This window comes from Phoxinus phoxinus (genome assembly GCF_949152265.1).
Source record: "Phoxinus phoxinus genome assembly, chromosome: 4".
NCBI lineage: Eukaryota > Metazoa > Chordata > Actinopteri > Cypriniformes > Leuciscidae > Phoxinus > Phoxinus phoxinus.
Window position 1 is genome coordinate 15,493,487 of NC_136879.1, and position 20,950 is coordinate 15,514,436.

A 20,950-nucleotide genomic window follows, 5' to 3' on the forward strand; every position below is an offset into this window, starting at 1 on the left:
AACGGTAAGCTTGTAATAATAAATTTAATTCCAGTGGTACTGGTGGATTTCCGCGGGAATTTCGAGCATGTCTTTGCGTCATTACGTCACTTCTGTACACATAGAGAAGGAGTCTTGGCTATTATAGCGTGTGTGGATGATGGTGGAGATTTAGCTTAGCACTTGGTATGGCGGATCCCGAAAGTTTAAAGCGACAATCACCAGTGACAACTGGAGATTCACCAGTTGTAAAACCCAAAGACTTCGGACTTCAGAAAATATATATTTTTCATGTTTTGACGTGATATAAGCAATTGTTAGATTTAATCAGCATGCTATATTCAGCAGCACGAATTTGGTCAGAACAAACGTGAATGTTACTTACTTGTTCAGATGACATTTTTCGATGAAAATTCTAACTGTGCGTTCACACCGGACGCGAATAGCGCGTCAAATTCGCGCCTGCCGCGTCTAGTTTGACGCTTGATCACTTTGTGTCCATTCGCGCGTCAAGAGCGAAATGAACGCGCGTAAAAACAAATTTGAGGCGAAATTTACGCGCGTCAGAGGCGAAAGTTTCAAAAGTTTCGAAACCCATTGACTGCCATCTTTTTACAAGATGTGTGATCTTGATAGATCATTTATCGAGAGAGTCACCGCTCTGTATTTGCTCTGGAGAGCAGAACAGCGGCGTAGGGGTCATTGTCGCCGTATTTGGGTCCACCAGACCCTTCGGAGGCGGACCCAGTTTGGCGAGTTTCACCATTTGCTCCAGGAGCTGCGCCTGGATGACGGCCGCTTTCAGCGGTACTTCCGCCTGTCTCGCACACAGTTTGATGACCTGCTGTCCCGCATCGGAGCGAGGATCACCCTCCAGGACACCAACTACAGGCGATCTATCCCAGCTGCGGAGCGCCTGTCCATCTGTCTTCGGTTAGTAAATGTATGATACTTTAAATACAGTATATTCAATATGCTAACATATGCTATGGTATCAATGTTCTTTAAAAACTGTGGTAACGTTAGGCTACGGATACCACTGTTGGTGCTCTAGTGATACTCAGTTAACTATAACCTAAGACATAACCTAGAAATTAAAATATTATCTTGGCAGACGTAACGTTAATACTGTCATGTTTTTCTGTAAACACAGTGATCTTTCTAGTGATACTGAGTTAACTGCTAACGTTATAACCTAGACATTAAAATATTCTCTTGGCAGACGTGATACTGTCATTGTGACATCCTAAAATATGTCAATTTGTGGTTCTGGGTGAAATTTCTTTTATTTTATTTGCTCATTTTAATAGAGCATTATTTGGGTCTGAGAGATCGGGACTTTTATTTTAAAAAGTGAACTGAGGACTGTGACGGAGGAGCTGTAACGTCATTGCGCCGGCGCCCTCACACACAGCTGCTGGAGATTATGTGCGACGCATAGGCTACGCGTTTGCTTCTGTCTCTTAAAATTTTCCTGTTTTCACAGGTATGCCTTTCGCAACAACTAAACAATATGCATATGAGTTATGTGAGATCTTTGTGTATGTTCATGGTGTAAATATTTTGTGCATAAATGTTCTGGTTGGTGAAAATAGTGAATGTGTGTAGATTGTCCGCCATTTTGTGGACGCTGTGATATTTATGTAGGCCTAACTCGTGTAATGCATTATATTCAATTCATACAGGCTCCAGTTACCAGGTATAGCGTTCATTTATTAGTTAACTTGTATTAAATTTGTGTATTGGTTGATTAGAGTTCATGTGTATAAATATCCATGTATTTCTCCAGCCAAATGTTTCAAACAGCCATTTCAGTGCAAACTGTAAGTTAATACTGTTCTATTTCCTGGCAATTCAGAGGTAACAAACTAATGCTAATGTAACATGATGGCAGTGCTGATTTTAAAATCAGTAACTATAATGTTTACGTATGGGTTACATATATTTCTCGAGTTTCTAGGCCTTACATGTTTAGTCATGTGTTGATTTTATATAAAATACCCTTTGGCTCATTCTGAGTAGATTTAAAGGAGCCATGTGAAAAGCTATAATGTATAATTTTGTGTGGAGAAAAAAAAGGAAAATGTAAATGTGAAATGTGCATTGTTGTGATAATAGAGAAAATGAAAGAATGACACTTATGCACTAATTAGAAAAAAAATACTTTATTTGAAAACAATGTGGAAAAAAACCCAATTAAATAGACAGTTGCTGGAGATTATGTGCGACGCACACACGTTTGCTTCGGTCTCTTCAATTTTCCCTGTTTTCACAGGACTTTCTAATCTGTAAACAAGGTTTTCTGCACGGGGCCTGCAACATCATGTTCTTCTGTATAAACACAGTGATCTTTCTAGTGATACTGACTGAGTTAACTGCTATAACCTAGAAATTAAATATCTCTATCTGTAAGCAATAGTGCTTGATTATTGGCATTTTAATATACCATAAAGCATTTAATAGTATACTTGTTGAATATGAAACTACAAGTGTACTTGTAATAATATTTATAACAATGTTTTCTAGGTTTCTTGCCACTGGGGACTCATTCAGGACGATAGCGTCCAGCTACAGGGTTGGTGTCTCCACAGTGTGCCAGATCGTTGCCCAGGTAGTGACTGCCATCTGGGACTGCCTTGTGGAGGGCTACATGGCTGTGCCCACCACCGATGACTGGAGGTCCATCGCAGAGGGGTTTCAGGAGCGGTGGAACTTCCCTCTGTGCGTTGGAGCGGTGGATGGGAAGCATGTGGTGATAAAGGCACCCCCCAACTCAGGATCCCAGTTCCACAACTACAAGGGAACGTTCTCCACCGTTCTACTTGCAGTTTACACAACATGCACATGTATTAAGTTTAAACTCTGAGTCACTAACCTTTGCAAAATTACAGGTTTTCCATGTTTGTATACAAGTTTTTTTTTTTTTTTTTATAAATAAATGGAGCCAGCCTCCAAAAGTAATTAACCTTTTTTTGTTGTTGTTGGTTGTCTACATTTGTTGTGGCAAAAATGTCTTTTTAAACATCATCACTGCGTAAGAGACACTCTGAATCAAATTAGATTTTATAAAATGATTTATTCTTGCAAGAAGTTCCCCGTCAGCCGTCACCACACAGAAGTTACACTGTGAAGTGAGTGAGACCCAGAAGTGGAGGGCTGCGCACATTTTATACCCATTTCAAGGTCTTCAGTTGCTCTTCCTAGTAGTTTTCCACAGACCAAGGACTCATTACTGATAGCTTCAATTTATCACTAGTTGACCCTTAAGCCCCCACCCAAACTAGATGACCTCTGACCTCTGCCCAGCCGTTCTCAGTGTCTCACTCCTTCACTTCAGGTGTATAAACATACATTCATTTCATAAACAGAATCTTCTCTCACTACAAGTGAGAGACACACATGTGACATTCTTTGAATCATCTATATTTTACTAAAGAGAAATGAATATCATAAAATTGCCATCACACATTACAATGATGTTTCATATAATCTATATTTAGATATGGAATAAATAGCATTAAATACAAAATGAATACGTCTCGTATATTAAAAAAACAAGTTATGTGATAAAATATTAGCTTTGTTGTGCATAGAACCACACCAGGCATTTAAACAGATTGTAAAATGATTTATAAAGGAAAATTGTAAAAGAAATAGTAAGAACAGAAAAAAATTTTAGAGACAGGAATAAAAAGGGGCTGGGGAGACAGGAGAAGGAGATATGGTTCAAAATCAAAATCTCTGATATGGTTCTGTCAAGAAAATATTAAATATTAATACGACACATTGGTCTCTCTCTGACAAAAAGTATACTCTGAGATTGCTGATGACAGTACAGTAGGCCTATCCACAGCGACGCGGCAGCGACAGGTTCTCCTCAATACATTGTGTTCATCGGATTCTAGCCGATTGTGAAGCTCCTTTGAATCTGAAGCGGGTGTTTAAAAAAAACTGTGAAACTCGAGATTTGAGAGTCTGTTGTTTATCAGTTCTTGAGCTTGTGTGAGGCGTTCCAGTCGCTTCTTTAGATCAGCTCTCCCGCGTCCTCGCTCTGAGTCTTCATTCAGCAGTTGGACCACATCTGCCCCGTTCCTCAATTCTAGCATCTGATGCCGCAATGTCTTAGCAGCATCCTTCAGCATGAAGAGAATTATCAGCATGGGCACATAGGGCCCTATCTTGCACCCAGCGCAATTGACTTTGAACACCGACGCATGTATCATTCCTATTTTGCACCCGCGCACAGCGGACTTTTCCCTCCACAGACGCACGTCGGTAAATTAGGAAATGAACTTGCGCTCGCGGGGGCGGTTCAGCGCAAAGAGAAGGCGTGTTCCGGCGCAAAACTTCCAGGGCTCTATTTTCCAGTTTTAGAAAGCAATTGCGCCATTGACTAGGAAAAAAACAGTCTAAAGACAGTGGCGCGTTGTGCGTTAGTGATATGGTATTTTAAGGGCGCGTGCTTGGCCATAATGTTAACGCGCATCCACTTTGATTCTCTAATATAAACAGATGCAGCAGTTTTCATTTTTGCAAATCATACATTATTACAAGGAAAAATATTAACACACGAGGGAAATCATTGTTGTGTCCATGAAGATGTGAAAAATATCTATCTAGATAAAAAAAATAAAAAAATCTAGATTAGGCTACACATTTACTACCCAAAATATACGCCTGTTTAACCGAAGCTAATTTGGGTGGGTTTCTCCCATCATCCCCAATGTCACTTCTCTGTGTTTTACAGCCCTGACGAGAACGTCGGTTTCCTCGGCTGTGAACCGCTCCTGGCGTGCGCTGGCAAATCCGCCGTTATAATAGCAATCCGCCACGGAACAAGCGCGCATGCTCTTAAAGGGAATGTGAGAGGACGCTCTGATTGGTTTATTTCACGTTACGCCCAAACCACACCTATGAATAATGAAGCTACTTCAGACCAACCCCTTTTAGATTTGCGTCGGGCGCAAGAGTCGTTTATCCCTCTGGGAAAATAGCAACAGCGCTGGGATCCGCCCACAAAGTTACTTGCGCTTTGCACTTTGACACTTGCGTTTCAGATCGTTAAAATAGGGCCCATAGTCTGTAAGGCGTTGATAGACAATCTACAGCGAGGCAGGACATGGAAAAATAAAGATAATTAATCCCTTCCCTTTACAGAGATATCTATGGTGAAACTCTTGTTGCAATGCACCTGAATTTTGTGGTTTGGTTGCACATACTCAATTTGAAATTATTATTAACTGATCATTGATCTGATCATGAAAAATAAAAGTTCCTGGTAAAACCAAAATAGGGTTTTTTACATTGATTTCTTATGAAGACCCTTTTTGGTTCCTTGAAGAACTTGTCAGTAAAAATATGTACGGCAATTGGTTGAAGACTCACTGAAGCATTGCATCACTTGTGCCTCATAAGCAACCACCCACGTCATCAATACTCTCATCAATACTCTTCAAGAAGAAGATTTATCTGCCCATGGTAGTTGGTTTATATATTAGAATTTGTTGTGTTCATTGAATGGATTATTCTCATTTTCTCAGGGTGAGCATAATACCATTTCAGAAGGGTGTAGCTCTGTGTACCTGCTTCATTACGAGCGAGGACATATACTGCCCTCACACACTTAAGTCCATTAAGTTCTTGAGCTTTCAGCATGCTCACTGAATGCTTATCGACTCATCTAATTATCCACACTGAAAAAACTTCAGGGTGAAAGTGTTTTGGTCTCATTTCTCCTTCTTTTTGAGGAAGGAAAGAAGGAAGGGAGATCAGCTAACCCCCAAGGATTTATATCCAAGTCCGGAGACTCGCATTGAGATTTCGGTTAGCTTGGATGAGGATGATGTTTTGTCCTCAACTTCTGAGGAGCTTGCAGGCGGTCCAACTGACATGCCTCCCCCGAGTGGGCAGGAAGCGCATCCATCTCTGGCTTATACAGAGTTGTTTGATGTGATTTCATGTGCTGTTGACAAGTCGAAGCTGCACTGGGAGGTACAAGCTCAACTACAGTCAAAGTCCAAGTTGAATAAGTGCTTTCTGGCTGGCCAAATTACCTATCCATCTGTTTCTGACTTCACCACCATTTCTAAGATGGCGGAGGGGGAGTTCTCAGAGATTCCAGCAATTGAGGATACTCCCGTGACTAATCTTTCGCCATCATCTGTGTTGTCTTGGAAGTCACAGCCTACTATTCTGTGCAAGAGTTGTAGGACCATGTGGTCCCTTATTGGCAACTCATACATGGTTTCTGGTCCAGCTGAATGATTATTTCTGCTCAACAAGCAACATTGTGCATCAACCACATGGCAAACTCTAATACTTTTTCATATACTGTTTACTTTTCCTTTGGCCTAGAAAGTAGTTATTTCCTCAGAGGAATGCGCCAGGGAGGGGCTGTCGCGAGGAGCATTAGTTCTGGAAACCAGTTCCAGGTGGGCCATTATGGGGCTACCAAGAGGACCTGTTCCGCGTCCTCCCTGACTTTGCACAATGTCTTTGCTAGTAGGCTCACTGGGGGAAACACATACTTGCGTAGGGCCTGGGGCCAGCTGTGACCCAGTGCATCTGAACCGACTGTCCCTTGGTCAGAGAGTAAAACAACTGGCAGTGGGACGTTTCTGGAGAGGCGAACAAATTCAAGCAGTTCAACACTGACTGGACACACTCCTCTGTGAGGTGTGCCGACTGTGAGACTGTGAGTCCAACTCCATACTGAGAAAAGAGATCCTCTGCACGGGGGCGAGTTTGATCTTTTCCCTGTGGAGACTGAGCACCATGTCCCTATGTTCGCACACCTTATCTTGAGTCTGTGCTGGAATAAGCCAGTCGTCGAGATAGTTGAGAATGTGAACGCCGTGTTCTCTCAGGGGAACAAGGGGAACAAGGGGCGCCTCCACGACTTTCGTAAAGACGCGGGGAGACAGGGACAGGCCGAAAGGGCAGGACCTGGTACTGATATGCTCGACCCTCAAACTCAGAGCGCAGAAACTGTAAAACCCCGACCTCATATAGGGACTGGCTCTATCGCGTCCTTCACCAGTAGGACTGCGATCTCCGTCCGCAAGAAATAGGTATCGGCCATTTTCACAGACATGAAATGGATGCCGCTGAAATTGGGGGGACGTCAAACTGAATCGCATAGCCGAGCCTGATAGTCCTAATGAGCCAGCGAGAGGGGCTGGGAAGAGCTAACCAGGCTTCCAGCAAGGGCTGGAACCACAGGCATACCCGCAGCAGGACAGCGAGGTGGAACACAGGTAACGAGGTCTGAGTGCGTGGCACGACACTTACCTGGTTCCACCATTAGGAAGAGGGTGTGTGAGAAAGTCTAGAGACAGAGGAGGATGAGAGTGGTGTGGTTTTACGTGAGCCACTGCTCTTTGTGCCCTCTTGGGACCCAGACATAGAGGAAATTGGGTACCGCTGGTTTTGAGGCCAGCGGCGGAACAGAAAGAAATCAAAACCACAAATTTACCACCCAGCCCTCCTCCAGGGGAGGGAGAGAAGCTTGTCTCTTCATCTTCCGAATGGCAACTTCCTCCAACTACAGGTTGCCTGTCTCAGGGCCGCTTTGCCTTACGTTTTCCGCTTGGCTTAGCAGGCGCCTGGATGGGCTGGGCACAACGCAGCTTAGGTGGAGGCTGCTGCTGCTGTGTGGAAGCGGGGGTGCAACACATATTTTATGGCCTCAATCTGCTTCTGGGCGGCCGAAAACTGCTGGGTGCAGCTCTCAACCGCATCGCTGAAGAGGCCGGCCTGGCAGACAGGGGAATTTAGGAACCGTGTCTTGTCGGCATCATGCATGTAGGAGCCATAAGGCTATTAATAATGTTACTCAATGTCATGGCTGTATGTAACTATTTTTCTGTACTCCCACTGTGGTAAAGGGAAATAATTGCACCCCTTTTGGGGATTTCCTGAAGGTAGCCATCTTAAACAGGAAGTGATGTGGCAAGGGGCACGGGGGAAGAGAGACAGTTTTTTTTTTACCAACATTACACTACACTGCTTGTTTTGGAAGGAGAGTTTTGTCTTTAAGTTTTCACCTTTTTTGTTACAATGAAGTTCCAGTCTTGTTAAACAGGCGTAGCATCAAATATACTTTCCCTCACAGAAGTGGCTAAAGAAGGAAAGGAAGTCACTACAAATCATGTCAGCAAGGCACAGTCAAAAGTAGACCACCAGCGTGGATTTACTACAAGGTAAGTCATTCGTAGATGCAGGCCAGTGCCAGATGGGTTGATTCTTTGCAACTTTGTTTGGCCCCTGACCACGATCCTTTGTTTAACTTCCATAATTTCAACTCAGCGAGTGACAATACTTTAAAATATATATATATAAGCACAATGTTTCTCAAGGATCTCAAGGTATGTTGGTCCCTAGTTTTCAAATCTAATTTATTTTGTCACATTGCATCAAGATCATCTCCTTCTTCTACTTGTATGGTATTGAGTACACTGATTAATGTCATTAATGCGAAGATTTGAACAGCAGTGTCACGATCATCAGCTGGAGTGCCCTTGATAGCCACCAGAGGGCACTCCACCCCGGACTATTGCCACACCATCTCAGACTACATTACCCATAACCCACTACCCGGACTAATCAACCATGATTGTTAACAGCTGTCTCTCATTAGCTCATTACCTCACACTATATAAGCCTGTATCTCAGTCATTACTTGTGAAGTCTTGTCTAGTGTTACTCTCTGCTTCTCTGAGCATTTTCAGGTTCTTGCCGCTGTCTTCCTGTGCTTGACCCTAGTAATGGCAAAATTAGGCTTCCTGAAGCACTGAGACCTTTCTGCCCATTGCTTCACCAAAAGGTTAATTACTCGAAGCTTCATTCATTATTGCTCACTAGTGACACCTAGCTACTGTGCAAAGAAATAGCAGACCAATAAATTAATACTGAATCAATGACCTGAGCAGACATTTGTCCATTGCCTGGGTCAAATAAAATATGTTTCTCTTTCTGTCTTAATTTACTTGTGCAGAGACAACTGTCACACACAGTTCATTAATTATTCATTAATTGTTTGGATAGTGACAGTAGGAACAACAAAAGTGAGACTGTGTTGAGTGCAGTGCTTATGGTGGAGGGAGTGTAATAACGCAAATTGCAACAGAAAAGTGTGGGGTGGGAAAGGTTAAGAATTGTTTCTGGTGTGTTTTGTGCATTGAACTGTTACTAGTTTTAGTGTAGTGTTGTACTTATGGGACTATGGAATTAGAGGAACAAACTGCAACACTGCAGTTTGTGGTGGGTGAAGGAAGGATCACACATTATTTTTATTGAGGAACATAATTTTTTCAAGTTTGTTGGGGCTTTCCTCTTCTTGGACAGAACCTCTCCAGCCTTGGAAAAGATCCTTTCGCATGGAACAGAGGATGCGGGGGAACATAAAAATGTCAGTGCCAGCTGGTATAAATGAGGATACAGATGTTTATGTTGAGCCCAATATACAAGTGGATCCTCAGATCTTGTGAGATTCATTTTGGATAAATATCGGTCCACTTCTACAGTAGCATCTGCTGTTGCACTTGAGCTCATTCTACTGTGATCCACCGTGCTATCCAGCAGATGCCAAAGGTCACCTAATAATAGAGGTACAAAGAAAAAACTCAATTAACAATGGTTCACAGTAATAATCACAACAAAGACATATACTATTTACTGTTTGAAGATTGAACAGCTTCTGAAGAGGCTGGCAGCTGACCATGGAGACCAGAACTTCTGATCACAGTAACACATTCAGATTTTAATCTTGATATAGCTTCTTGCAGTTTCCCTTGACTCAAGAATCCCAGTTTTTTTTTAAATCTGGGATCCAATAACATGGGTATGGTCATCACACTTATTGATTCCAAATGAACTGCGTGTTCCCTGACCCTCCGTCCAAGGCTGTCACCCAGCTGCCTTGTTAAGTTGGACTTAAGGCCTTCTAGCTTACTCATTACAGCACGATTAAGCATTTTCATCAAAGGTATCACTTTGGAGGCAGACACCCTTTTCTCTCATTGAAGCTACTGATGTCATCAAAAGATTTCCTCACAATAAGGTTTAGAGCATGTGCAACATGATATCATGTTGGCTGCATGCAGCATCAGTTACCAGGCACTTCACTTTATCCTTTATGCCCCACTCCTCCATGAGCTTGATATGTCCAGTATCCAAGTTCTCAGCAGTATGGGTCTTAGGGAAATGCTCTACACCTGGTAAAATATTGCAGAGCTTGTCATTGTCATCTATAAAATGGCAAGTTACTGCAAGGAAGGCATCCATGTTTAACGATGTCCACATGTCAGAGGTAAGGCTTATAGCCCCAACTTTCTGCAACTGCTCTCTGGCCTTCTCCTTAGCCTCCTTGTATTTATGCTCAAACATGGCCTTCAAACCCTGTGGATAAAAATAAATGTAGATAATCTTACTTTTGACTTCTTAAATAATGATGAATCACTTTATTAATCACATACCATTCGAGTTGGGATAACATAAGTGGGATCCAACACATGCAGAAGCTCCTTAAATCCATCTTCATCCACAATGGAAAAGGGTTGGGAGTCCTTGATGACCATGTACACCAGGGCCTCATTTACCATTTCTTTTTTGGAATCTATAATCAAATAAAATGTAGGTGTATTGTAGGAACCTAAAATATAATTTAGATAATGTTTATTATTGTTATTATTATTAATTACTTTGACTACTGTGTGGATTGTTATTAGTCTGTACATGCTCGTGCAGTGCTCGATAATGCCTGAGCATGGAGGAGGTGTTATTGCTGTATGGCATCTCCTTTAGGCACAGCAAACATTTCTCCTAGAAACATAAACAAATAGACATGAAATATAATACCTTACAGCCTTATAGTGAGTATTATTATTATATCAAGACAGTAAAACAATAATAATACACATACCTTATTGTGACCAACCATTTAAAGGGCACCTATTATGGAATTTTGAAATTTACCTTTCATGTAGTGTGTAACATAGATCTAAGTGAACAAAAACATCCTGCAAAGTTTGAAATGTGAAAGTGCACCGTATATAAAGTTATTGTCTTTCAAAAGTAAGAGTCGACTCTGAGTCATTTTTATGAATCGTTAGAAGACCGAAGCTTTTTCTCTGACTAGATGACGTCAACTTGTCAAGTTATTTGAATACGATACGCCCACTTCTTGCGCTCCAAGGCCAGGGAAAATATCATGGCGACGAGCCGCTGTGTTCTGAAGTGCGACTCAAAAGCAAACTTTTTTCATCTGCCCAAGGAGGAGCATTTGAAGAATAAGTGGCTACAATTCATATAACTATACCACAGAAGTATAGTCCGAGCCTTGTGCTTTGTTCGCGCCATTTTGAAGACGATTGCTTTACCAACTTAAATGCACTCAAACTTGGATTCGCGAGCCGTCTGATATTGAAGGAAGGTTCAGTTCCAAGTGTATTTGCATCAGCTTCCTCCTCCGTATCACAACCTGTAAGTGTTATTAATAATTGTTGCTTTTATGTTTTATGTAGCATGCTTAATAATTATTTTGTTTGTTGTGTAACGTTAAGCACCGTTTAGCTTCTAGGTCTTCAATGACAATTGTATTGAGATAGCCTATGTGAAGTGTTTGTCGTTGTTTTCGGAGTTGTCTTAAAGAATAGAGTAATACCTCGTAGTAACGTAACTACATTTAATTTTTTTTATTTTTGTTAAAACGTTATGTTTATGCATCGGGCTAACGCAAACAAACACTGATTGTGCTTTTACTATATGAACTCTGGGCTATGCTCGCTAACATAACATTACATTCTTTATCTTATTTTTAGTTTTTTACTACAAACTACAAAGCAGTGGACTATAATAATTATTATAACACAATTTAATTGATAAAAGCATCATTGTACTCCGTGTTAAACAATAAGTATTATCTCTGTAAACACTGCTGGGTCATCTGACCAATCACCGCAGATTAGCGTCGCGCAAAGGAGGGGTTTTGAAAATGAGTCGTTAAACGAATCATTTGGGAGTCGGTGAGCAAATCAGGTAAAAATAAATGCATATTATACGACAACAAAAGTGTTTTTTGTCATTGCATGCATGTAAAACTGTTGTTGGGGACTCCCTAAACAACATTAGGAACATTTTAAATGTCATAATAGGTGCCCTTTAAAAAAACTCCCAGACAGGGGAGGATTTCCTCTTTCTTGCTGGCTCCATTACAAGGAAAAAGGAAGAGGTCACAAAAAGCTAACACATCCAAAAGGGCAATCCAAATCAAAAGGCAGTCCAGTCCAAATCCAAAAAACTAAAGCAATCCAAATAATCGTATCTATTAATATAACAATACTATAATATACCTACTATAATTAATAATAACAATATACTATAACTAATCTAACCTGATATAATCTAATAATATACAGCCCTAACACATATATGTCATGATTCTGCCATCTAGTCCTTGTCTTTCTTAAGTCTTGAGGCAGGATCATGACAGACCCATGTTTTATGTGCAAACACATGGCCTTGTTGGGCCATGTGCTTGTGTTGTCTCATCTTCTAGCCCCACCCTCCTTGTTATCCTTGTTTTGTCATTATTGCTTTACCTGTGTCACCTGTATGTTATCCTCGTTTAGTCATTATTGCTTTACCTGTCTCACCTGTTTTGTTATCATTAGTCTCCCTATTTAATCCCCTTGTGTTTGCTGTCCTGTGTCGGTTCATTGTTAATCCTTGTCAAACCTATGTCAGTCTGTGAGTATCTTGTCAAGAGCTGTTGTCCTGTTACGCTATTACCAGTATTAGTTATTTGTTTCTTGTAGTTACCTGTCTCAGTCTAGTTAGTCTCCATTGTCATATCTTGTTCTCCATATCTTGTTTTGCCCCCTCGTGGGCTTTGTTTTCCCTGTTATTTGTATAATAAATCGTGTTGCCTTGACTACTGTCTGCAATTGGGTTCATCCTTCCTCATCATCATAACAGAATGAACCGACCAAAGAAGAACCCAGCAGACAGTATGTCCTCCCAGCGACAATCGGAGTTCCGTGAACAATGCTGGTTGTCGTCTCCCACCGACAGAGAGTGGGTCAACTTTCCGGTCCCGCCCGAGGGTGAGTGGATCCTGAAGAATTATGCCCGACTCTGGGATCATTTCTCCCAGGAGGATCCACAGACTTCTTCCTCGGGATCTCCACCGTCTGCCTGTGATCCAGGAGAGTCGCATCTTAGGCGTTGTTACGCAGGAGGAACAAGGGTGCCCCACTTCGACTCCTAAAGCGTCATCCGCCCCTGTAAGTCTCCGCGGCAAGCGAGGGAGACGGATCTCGTGGGAGTCTGCTTCGGAGTCTTCAGCGACGGAGTCAACCCTGCCAGAGTCTCTCCTCCCAGCACCAGTTACGGTCCCTGCTGAGCTTCCCCTACTGGTCACAAGCCCGGTTTTGGTCTCTGCTCCGCGGCCAAGGAGAAAGAGGAAGAAGGGAGCTTTCTGTCCTCCATCTCTGTCTCCTCCAGAGCCCGCTTCAGTCAACGCTGTTCCAGAGCCCGCTTCAGTCAACGCTGTTCCAGAGCCCGCTTCAGTCAACGCTGTTCCAGAGCCCGCTTCAGTCAACGCTGTTCCAGAGCCCGCTTCAGTCAACGCTGTTCCAGAGCCCGCTTCAGTCAACGCTGTTCCAGAGCCCGCTTCAGTCAACGCTGTTCCAGAGCCCGCTTCAGTCAACGCTGTTCCAGAGCCCGCTTCAGTCAACGCTGTTCCAGAGCCCGCTTCAGTCAACGCTGTTCCAGAGCCCGCTTCAGTCAACGCTGTTCCAGAGCCCGCTTCAGTCAACGCTGTTCCAGAGCCCGCTTCAGTCAACGCTGTTCCAGTGCCGGCAGCAGAGAGGGTTGCTCATGAGTCTGCAGTCGTGAGAGCTGAAGAGAGAGCCGCGGCCGATTCTGCTGCTAAAGCAGTGTTACAGTCGGTTTCAGCTAGTCAGGAGATGCCGGTCGTCATTGCTGCCAAGACCCTGTCTGATTATTTGTCACGTCTCGTCAGAATCCTAGAAGTCCCTGTCAAGCCTGTCTTGTCCCCAGACCCCGTGCCTAGAGCTGCAGAGATCGCTGTTCCTGAGTCGGTTGTAGTGAACGCAAATCTTGAATCGGACATGAGAAGCGCATCTTCCGAGTCTGATGTGAGGAGCGCTGGTTCTGATTCGTCTGCAGAATTCTATGACCCCGTTCCAGCTCTGCAGCCTGCTGCTGCATTGCCTCTCTCCACTGCCCAGCCACCTACTACATCCCCTGTCTTGAGTCCTGCTTCATCTCCTACTGTTTCCCCCATCAAGATTCGTCCCGTATCGTCGCCCCCTGTTGTCCCTATCAAGACTCCTATCAAGTCGCCTTGTGTTTCCCCGGTCAGCCCTGTCTGCACTCAGCCCCGAACTGTTTCCCCCAAGACTGTTCCTCATGTGTCCCCTTCCAAGTCTGCCCGGATTCCTCGCCCTCAACCCTCACCCCGTAAACCCAAGACCACAGTCCCACCCACCCACCCTGGACATTCCCCTATGAACTCTCTTGTTCCTCCGCCCCCCCTCCAGTGTTTGTTATTTTTATTGTTGCACCCCAACCCTGTCGTTGTGTTTTCGTGTCTGCCCTTATTGTTGTTTGTCATGTTTAGTTGGTTTGTGTCTTTGTCTCAGTCTGTCATGTCCCGTGTTTGATGTCTCCTTGAGGAGCGTCTGGTAGCCGCTCCTTAAGGTGGGGGTTCTGTCATGATTCTGCCATCTAGTCCTTGTCTTTCTTAAGTCTTGAGGCAGGATCATGACAGACCCATGTTTTATGTGCAAACACATGGCCTTGTTGGGCCATGTGCTTGTGTTGTCTCATCTTCTAGCCCCACCCTCCTTGTTATCCTCGTTTTGTCATTATTGCTTTACCTGTGTCACCTGTATGTTATCCTCGTTTAGTCATTATTGCTTTACCTGTCTCACCTGTTTTGTTATCATTAGTCTCCCTATTTAATCCCCTTGTGTTTGCTGTCCTGTGTCGGTTCATTGTTAATCCTTGTCAAACCTATGTCAGTCTGAGTATCTTGTCAAGAGCTGTTGTCCTGTTACGCTATTACCAGTATTAGTTATTTGTTTCTTGTAGTTACCTGTCTCAGTCTAGTTAGTCTCCATTGTCATATCTTGTTCTCCATATCTTGTTTTGCCCCCTCGTGGGCTTTGTTTTCCCTGTTATTTGTATAATAAATCGTGTTGCCTTGACTACTGTCTGCAATTGGGTTCATCCTTCCTCATCATCATAACAATATATGACACGATAACGACGACGACACAACTATCTAACTCTAACTCTGACTCACTGACTCACTGACTCTCTGACTCTCTGACTCTCTGACTCTCTGACTCTACTAACACTGATTCAACTACTCCTAACAACACCCACAAGGTGGCGTGAGTTTCGAACCCCCTTTATCCGGAAACGTCACTCAGACCGAACCGATGTCGTGTCCACACAAACCGAGGCCTCGTTTGTCATCAGTCACGTGATTTCCACGTTAACAACACAAGCCTCGAATTGCAGCTTCATCTGGAACGCCCCTTTTTTCTCGAGACAAGCTCCGACGCCTCGGTTCAAATGTCACATCACTACTTGACCCTTTGCCTGTATTTGGATTATGATTATGGATTGTTCAATAAAAGCTACATTTGGATCACCAAACTTTCAAGTCTCTGAGCAGTTTGAAACAGAGTACTTCGCCATGCACAGATTCAGCAGCCGAGTCCCAAACCCAGATCCACCGTGGATCCACCAGTTTAACTTGTTCGTTTACAGCTAGGCTGTAAACCTGGCTCCTATGGAGGGGCCACGAAGGCTGATCCACCCCGGCCGCCTGCACAGCCTGATCCACCCTGATCCACCCTGTTCCCCTAAACTTCTTCTGTCTCCAGTCTTTCCTCCTCCCCTCCACCCCTCCACCCCTCCAACCCACCCCTTGGCCCGCCTCTGCTCCGCCTCCCTCCTGAACTTTTCTGACCACATTAGGAGAGTCTAGAAGGCACTCCATGGGAGGGGGGCTATGTCACGATCATCAGCTGGAGTGCCCTTGATACCACCAGAGGGCACTCCACCATCAACCATGATTGTTAACAGCTGTCTCATTAGCTCATTACCTCACCCTATATAAGCCTGTACTTTCATTGTGAAGTCTTGCCTTGTGTTATTCTGCATCTCGGAGCATTCTGGTTTTATGTTTTATGTTGATTTTTGCCTGTGTCCCCTGCCTCTTTTTTTGGGGGGGGACTGCCTTCCTGTGCTTGACCCTTTGCCTGTATTTGGATCACAATTCTGGATTACTCAATAGAAGCTGCATTTGGAGGTGGTTTGAAAAGGGATTCCAATCATATTTTTACAGAGTATCAGTCAGGACACTCTGGCTGCTCAAATTGGATTTCAAATGGTCTTTTACATCACTCTTGCTACATAACGCTATTGTCAAAACCGGTGACTGAAATACCGGAAGTATTTATATGGTGTTCAAATGGTATGTCCAAAGATTTCGGTCATGACTAGAGCACGGAACATCACAATATATACCAGTCGCCTCTGTCACAAAGGGTGTTCTTGTGTGGTGGAGTTCTGCACCGTGACTTCACAGCAAACTTATTTGGAGAGCGAGTGTGACGACACACCAACTCAGGTTAGGACCCAGTTGCGAGTATTTATTCTCAAAAATGAAAGCAGGTGGGTAAACAGTTAAGTAGGCTTTAACAAAAGGGGTAGATGCCAACAGATGAGTAAAACAGGTAACAGTCACTTTTCTTCTTGTGGGTTAACAGAAGGTATAGCCAGACCACGCAATGCCTTATGTCAGCTAAAAGATATTATAATCAACACAGTACCTGAAAGGAAGCCAGTGCAAAGACGCCAAAATAGGGGTAATGTGATCAATGACCCAGGTCCAAGGCAAGATTCTGGCTGCCCAATTTGACAGATATTGTAATTTGTTTAGAAAGGATTTAGAAACTCCAGCAAGGAGTGCATTACAATGTCCAATATGAGAGAAGCATATAGAACAGAATGGACAATAAACATGCAATATTTCTGAGATAAAATAAAAGTCTTAACAATGTTTTGCAGGTGGGGCTCAAATGTCAGGCCAACATCAAACATTGAACCGATGAACTAATAAATGCAATGCTAGTTAATTGGATAACATCTGTGTCAAATGCATACATGTTCTTGCATGGCTTCGGACATAATTAGTTTTATGAATTATAGTTCAGTGGCATAAACTACTGTCAGGCTGTTGTGGAAACAGACTTTCTTAGTTGCATTTTAACTAATTATATTGTCCTAAATGTTATGAAATATGCTAAAACACACTTTTCCAGACTGCCCTAGTTTAGTATGGCTGTCAATAAACCAGTAAAGTCATTCTTCAGTTTGGTTTCACTTTATTTTTTATCTTTAATATCACAATGCGTATCATCATATGATATCATTATATTGTAAACGTCTCATGATTCTGTAATTAACCCTATAAAGCCTGACATGAAATACAGTAACACAATTATTTCATATTTTCTGGTTGAGTATTATATTTGATACATCAGGATTATGTCATAGAGTGCAGTGAGAAAATGGAGCTAATAATCGAGGAGGAAAAAACAGAGATACTGGAGATTATCAGTGTCTCAGGCTGTAAGCAGTGGAAGATGAATGGATGGATGGATGGTTGGATGGACCCTGGGGAAACTTAACATATTTATTTGTGACACTAGGTTTGGAACCGTTTCTTATTGGATAACATCTGCATCCATCCCATCTATTCTGACACTTTTCCCACATGCTTGTGCATGTGTTAGAGGTATCCAGAAAGTATTTTTTGATTAATATTATACTGATTGTCCTTACACTTTGAGCCAATTTTTATCGTTTTAAATCGTATTAATCTTATCTTTTATACATATTATGTCATGTTTTTACCCATCAAAAATAAGACACTCAGATTTAAAAAACAAACAAAACAAGCCGTTTGAAAACAATAAATCTTTATTAGCATATCTAATATGTAACTATTAATACATTAGATTTGTGCAACAGAAACATATTGTAACTAGTAGACCATTTCAGATATGGAAAATTAAATAACTTTTAAAATAGAGCCATTGAATGTATATATTTAATAATCCCTATCATTTTGATTCTACGGTTCATACTGTAAGTGCAAGATTAAAAGAAGGAAGCTAAATAAGAAACATAATATACAATTAACATATAAAAAAACATAAATATGCCCTACATTCCAAATAGAAATACTCTTCCAACAGAATAGAGGTAATACAGCAATCAAAGATGGTTCAAAAGATATTTTCCACATCAGGTTTGGTATGATTCTAATGGTAATAACACTTGAGTTAAGCTCAGCATTCTCATTGTGCCTGCAATGTTTAGTGAATGATGCTCTGCATGGGGACATATAGCTCGGAGGTCACTAAACATCTGCAAAACACAAAGAACACAGATAATAAATAGCATTCTTCATTTTTGTCACATTTTCACTTTTGCAATGACTTAGCAATTACACCATCTTTTGATCGTCCCGTAACCCGAAAGCATGAAATCTGCGAATAGATGTCAACAAAGAATATAACATTAATCAATGACAATGACCCTTCAATGTGAATAAAACATGTTTGGATAATAAACGGCACATGGAAGTGTGTGAGATCCTCTATTATTCCTTAAACAACCTTCGAACCTATAATTCAGGAAAATCAAAGGCATTTAGAAGAGTAAACGTGAACTTGTAAACCTTTCTTAAAATACATTTCTGAATGTAAGAGAAGCATTTTAGGGTTTGTCGACTTTAGGATTGATAACTTAGTGAAGAAGTCCAAAAATGTACAAAAATACAATGCAGTGGACAAAGTGAAGCCTAGCATTTTGCAAAAGATGCCAAAATTCATTTTCTAATTCATTTCAAAATTCAGTAATTCAAAATGACTAAAGTCATAAATATATATTGGACAGTTTTTTTTAAAAACATGGTATGGAGCCTTAAAGGTGATGTATGTAATTAATTCAAAGCTAAAATAAATTCCTTTCCCAGATTTTTTATTTTTGAAACACTGACCCAGAAATGTCAGCAGGAATGAAAACATCACACATTATCAAGCAAGCACTACCCAAGGCTGTGTACTTTTATGCCAGTTGCTTTTACAACATGATGGAGGTGGGACTATCCATTTGTTTGACCAATGACAGAAGCAGAAGTGTTTTAGAAACCTTTTTAAAAACAGTCATTACTTTTGCAGTTCTGTTTGGTGTCACTAGTGGCACAGAATGGACATGCTATTAGGATTTGATCCTTTTCTTCATTCTAATGAGATCCAGTCATCTTGGGCCTTTACTTCTCTTTTGGATTTGTTCCTCCTCTGATAGGATTGTAACCCAGTTACGACCTACACAAGTTTCTAAGTTATCATTCTTCTACAAGAGCAGTAGGCAGCCATTACCAACAGAGCGAGAGGTTTTTAATAGTAGAAGGAATGCCAGGTAGACCAGAAACGAATGATTGTCTTTTATATCCAATCATTGCACAGAAAAAAAGAAGAAAAAAAACGGACACCCTTGTGAAAAAAAGTGCAGTTCAGCATTCGTTTGAAAGGAGTTGACCTGCTTAAGTCTAAACTGAATGTTTACGGACACTTAATTGCATGTTAATTGCAATTAAATTAAAATGATTTATTAGCTTAACCGTGATTAGCTGAACTTAAGTAGGACTTAAGTAAATTTTTATATGTAATTTCATAATTGCTTCTATATCGTCTTTGAAATATGGTTAACTGACAGATGTACTGGCAAACATATGGTAAACGAGAAACATACTTTTAGGGCATTTCTATTGAAACGTGTATGCTGTATAAATAAATATATTTGTAATTAAGAAGTTGCAATTTAGTGCATTTAAAATATATTAACTTTAAATGTAATATCAAATAACACAATCAAGTGCTTTACATGTGACTTAGTAGCCTATGTAAGTGGAAACATGAAAACAAGCGTAGTTCTGTAAAGCACGACAAAAGATGATTAAAGCATGATTTACAATGTACACTTTAATATGAAATTATTACAAAGTGCCCCTTTTAAACGAACTTAAGTTATGCAGCAGTCATGAAAGTGTGCTCTTGGTAACTACACTTAAGTGGCTTTTATTTCATCAATATTGTATTATCTGCAAATACAGTTTTTTAAAAATAAATGTACTTTTAAGATTTGAAGTACACTACATGTGCACATTCAATACAATTAAGCACACTTCTTTTTTCACAAGGGCAAGAGAAAAGATTCCAGCTTTCCAATATGATCACACAAATTAGCCCATAACTTTTTCAGGCGACTGCTGGATGTCTGCTCCTGTGAATTGTCTTCAGTGCGGCCCAAGTTTCTTTGTCTATCTGGCAGATGTTTGGTTGAGTCCTGAAACGGTTGCGTTCTAAGCGCTTTGTTTTCTTATAAAAGCACGCAAAAGCTGGACATTTACAGTACATACTGTGACTTCAGGTTCAGCCCAGGGTTTCTGTCCAGTGTAGGCGAACATGCCGATGGTTCAAACCCTTCTCTGTTTGGGCTTTTTCCAGCCTAGCCCTCCCCGGGCAAGAAAGTCTCGACAGTTCTCTCGCCATCACGTCTCGCACGAGTCTATCTCTCAGCGCTGATCTTGTATCGGAGGATGAAGTAGGCGATGAGACGAAACGACACAAAGAAGATGCCCAGCACGATGAAGTCCAAGTAGAGCTTTGCATTCTCGACATCCAGCTCCTTCAAAATGGCTTCTGACTTCTGGAAGTGGCACGTCTCGTCTTTGTCGCAGTGCAGGTCCTCGCGGTCAAGCCCGTATATGGACAGAATGACTCCTTCAAAACCATATCTGAAAGTCAGAGGACAACCGATTTAGAAAAGGACCACTTAAGATGTCCAATGTTTTTTGGTA

At 41.8% G+C, this 20,950-nt stretch overlaps 2 protein-coding genes and 1 long non-coding RNA gene across 6 annotated transcripts in view; 1 reads left to right on the forward strand and 2 right to left on the reverse strand.

Moving 5' to 3' along the window:
* Positions 1-401: 401 nt before the first annotated feature.
* LOC306997154 (uncharacterized protein) lies at positions 402-3,628 on the forward strand. Of its 3 annotated transcripts, XM_079610282.1 has the most exons (3): positions 402-912; positions 2,506-2,549; positions 2,616-3,628. In XM_079610282.1, exons 1-3 carry the CDS (start codon positions 599-601, stop codon positions 2,843-2,845), a joined length of 588 nt encoding a protein of 195 aa, XP_079466408.1. In that variant the 5' UTR covers positions 402-598; the 3' UTR covers positions 2,846-3,628. The 3 variants fall into 3 exon arrangements, 2 of the variants coding, with proteins under 2 accessions (XP_079466408.1, XP_079466407.1); XM_079610281.1 differs by having other exon boundaries at positions 2,506-3,628; XR_013797281.1 differs by lacking the exon at positions 402-912 and adding an exon at positions 1,383-1,465 and having other exon boundaries at positions 2,506-3,628.
* A 6,620-nt stretch (positions 3,629-10,248) lies between these two features.
* Positions 10,249-10,777, reverse strand: LOC306997547. Its single transcript, XR_013797379.1, has 3 exons — positions 10,680-10,777; positions 10,455-10,594; positions 10,249-10,377 (listed from the first exon to the last, which is right to left on the reverse strand). It is a non-coding gene; the product is annotated as an uncharacterized lncRNA (long non-coding RNA).
* Positions 10,778-17,987: 7,210 nt separating this feature from the next.
* Positions 17,988-20,950, reverse strand: part of abcg1 (ATP-binding cassette, sub-family G (WHITE), member 1) — a 30,396-nt gene continuing 27,433 nt past the window's right edge. Inside the window, exon 15 of one of the 2 annotated variants that reach the window (XM_079609821.1) lies at positions 17,988-20,887. In XM_079609821.1, coding sequence (XP_079465947.1) covers positions 20,659-20,887 — 229 coding nt within the window. In that variant the 3' untranslated portion in view covers positions 17,988-20,658. The remainder of the gene's footprint in view (positions 20,888-20,950) is intronic. The other variant, XM_079609820.1, reaches the window with a different exon arrangement.

What these genes read in the sequence shown, in the direction of transcription:
- LOC306997154 (XM_079610281.1), top strand. Translation starts at nt 599, where the DNA reads ATGTGTGATCTTGATAGATCATTTATCGAGAGAGTCACCGCTCTGTAT. An exon ending in CGCCTGTCCATCTGTCTTCG is followed by an intron (nt 913 to 2,505) that starts GTTAGTAAATGT and finishes AATGTTTTCTAG; the next exon opens with GTTTCTTGCCACTGGGGACT.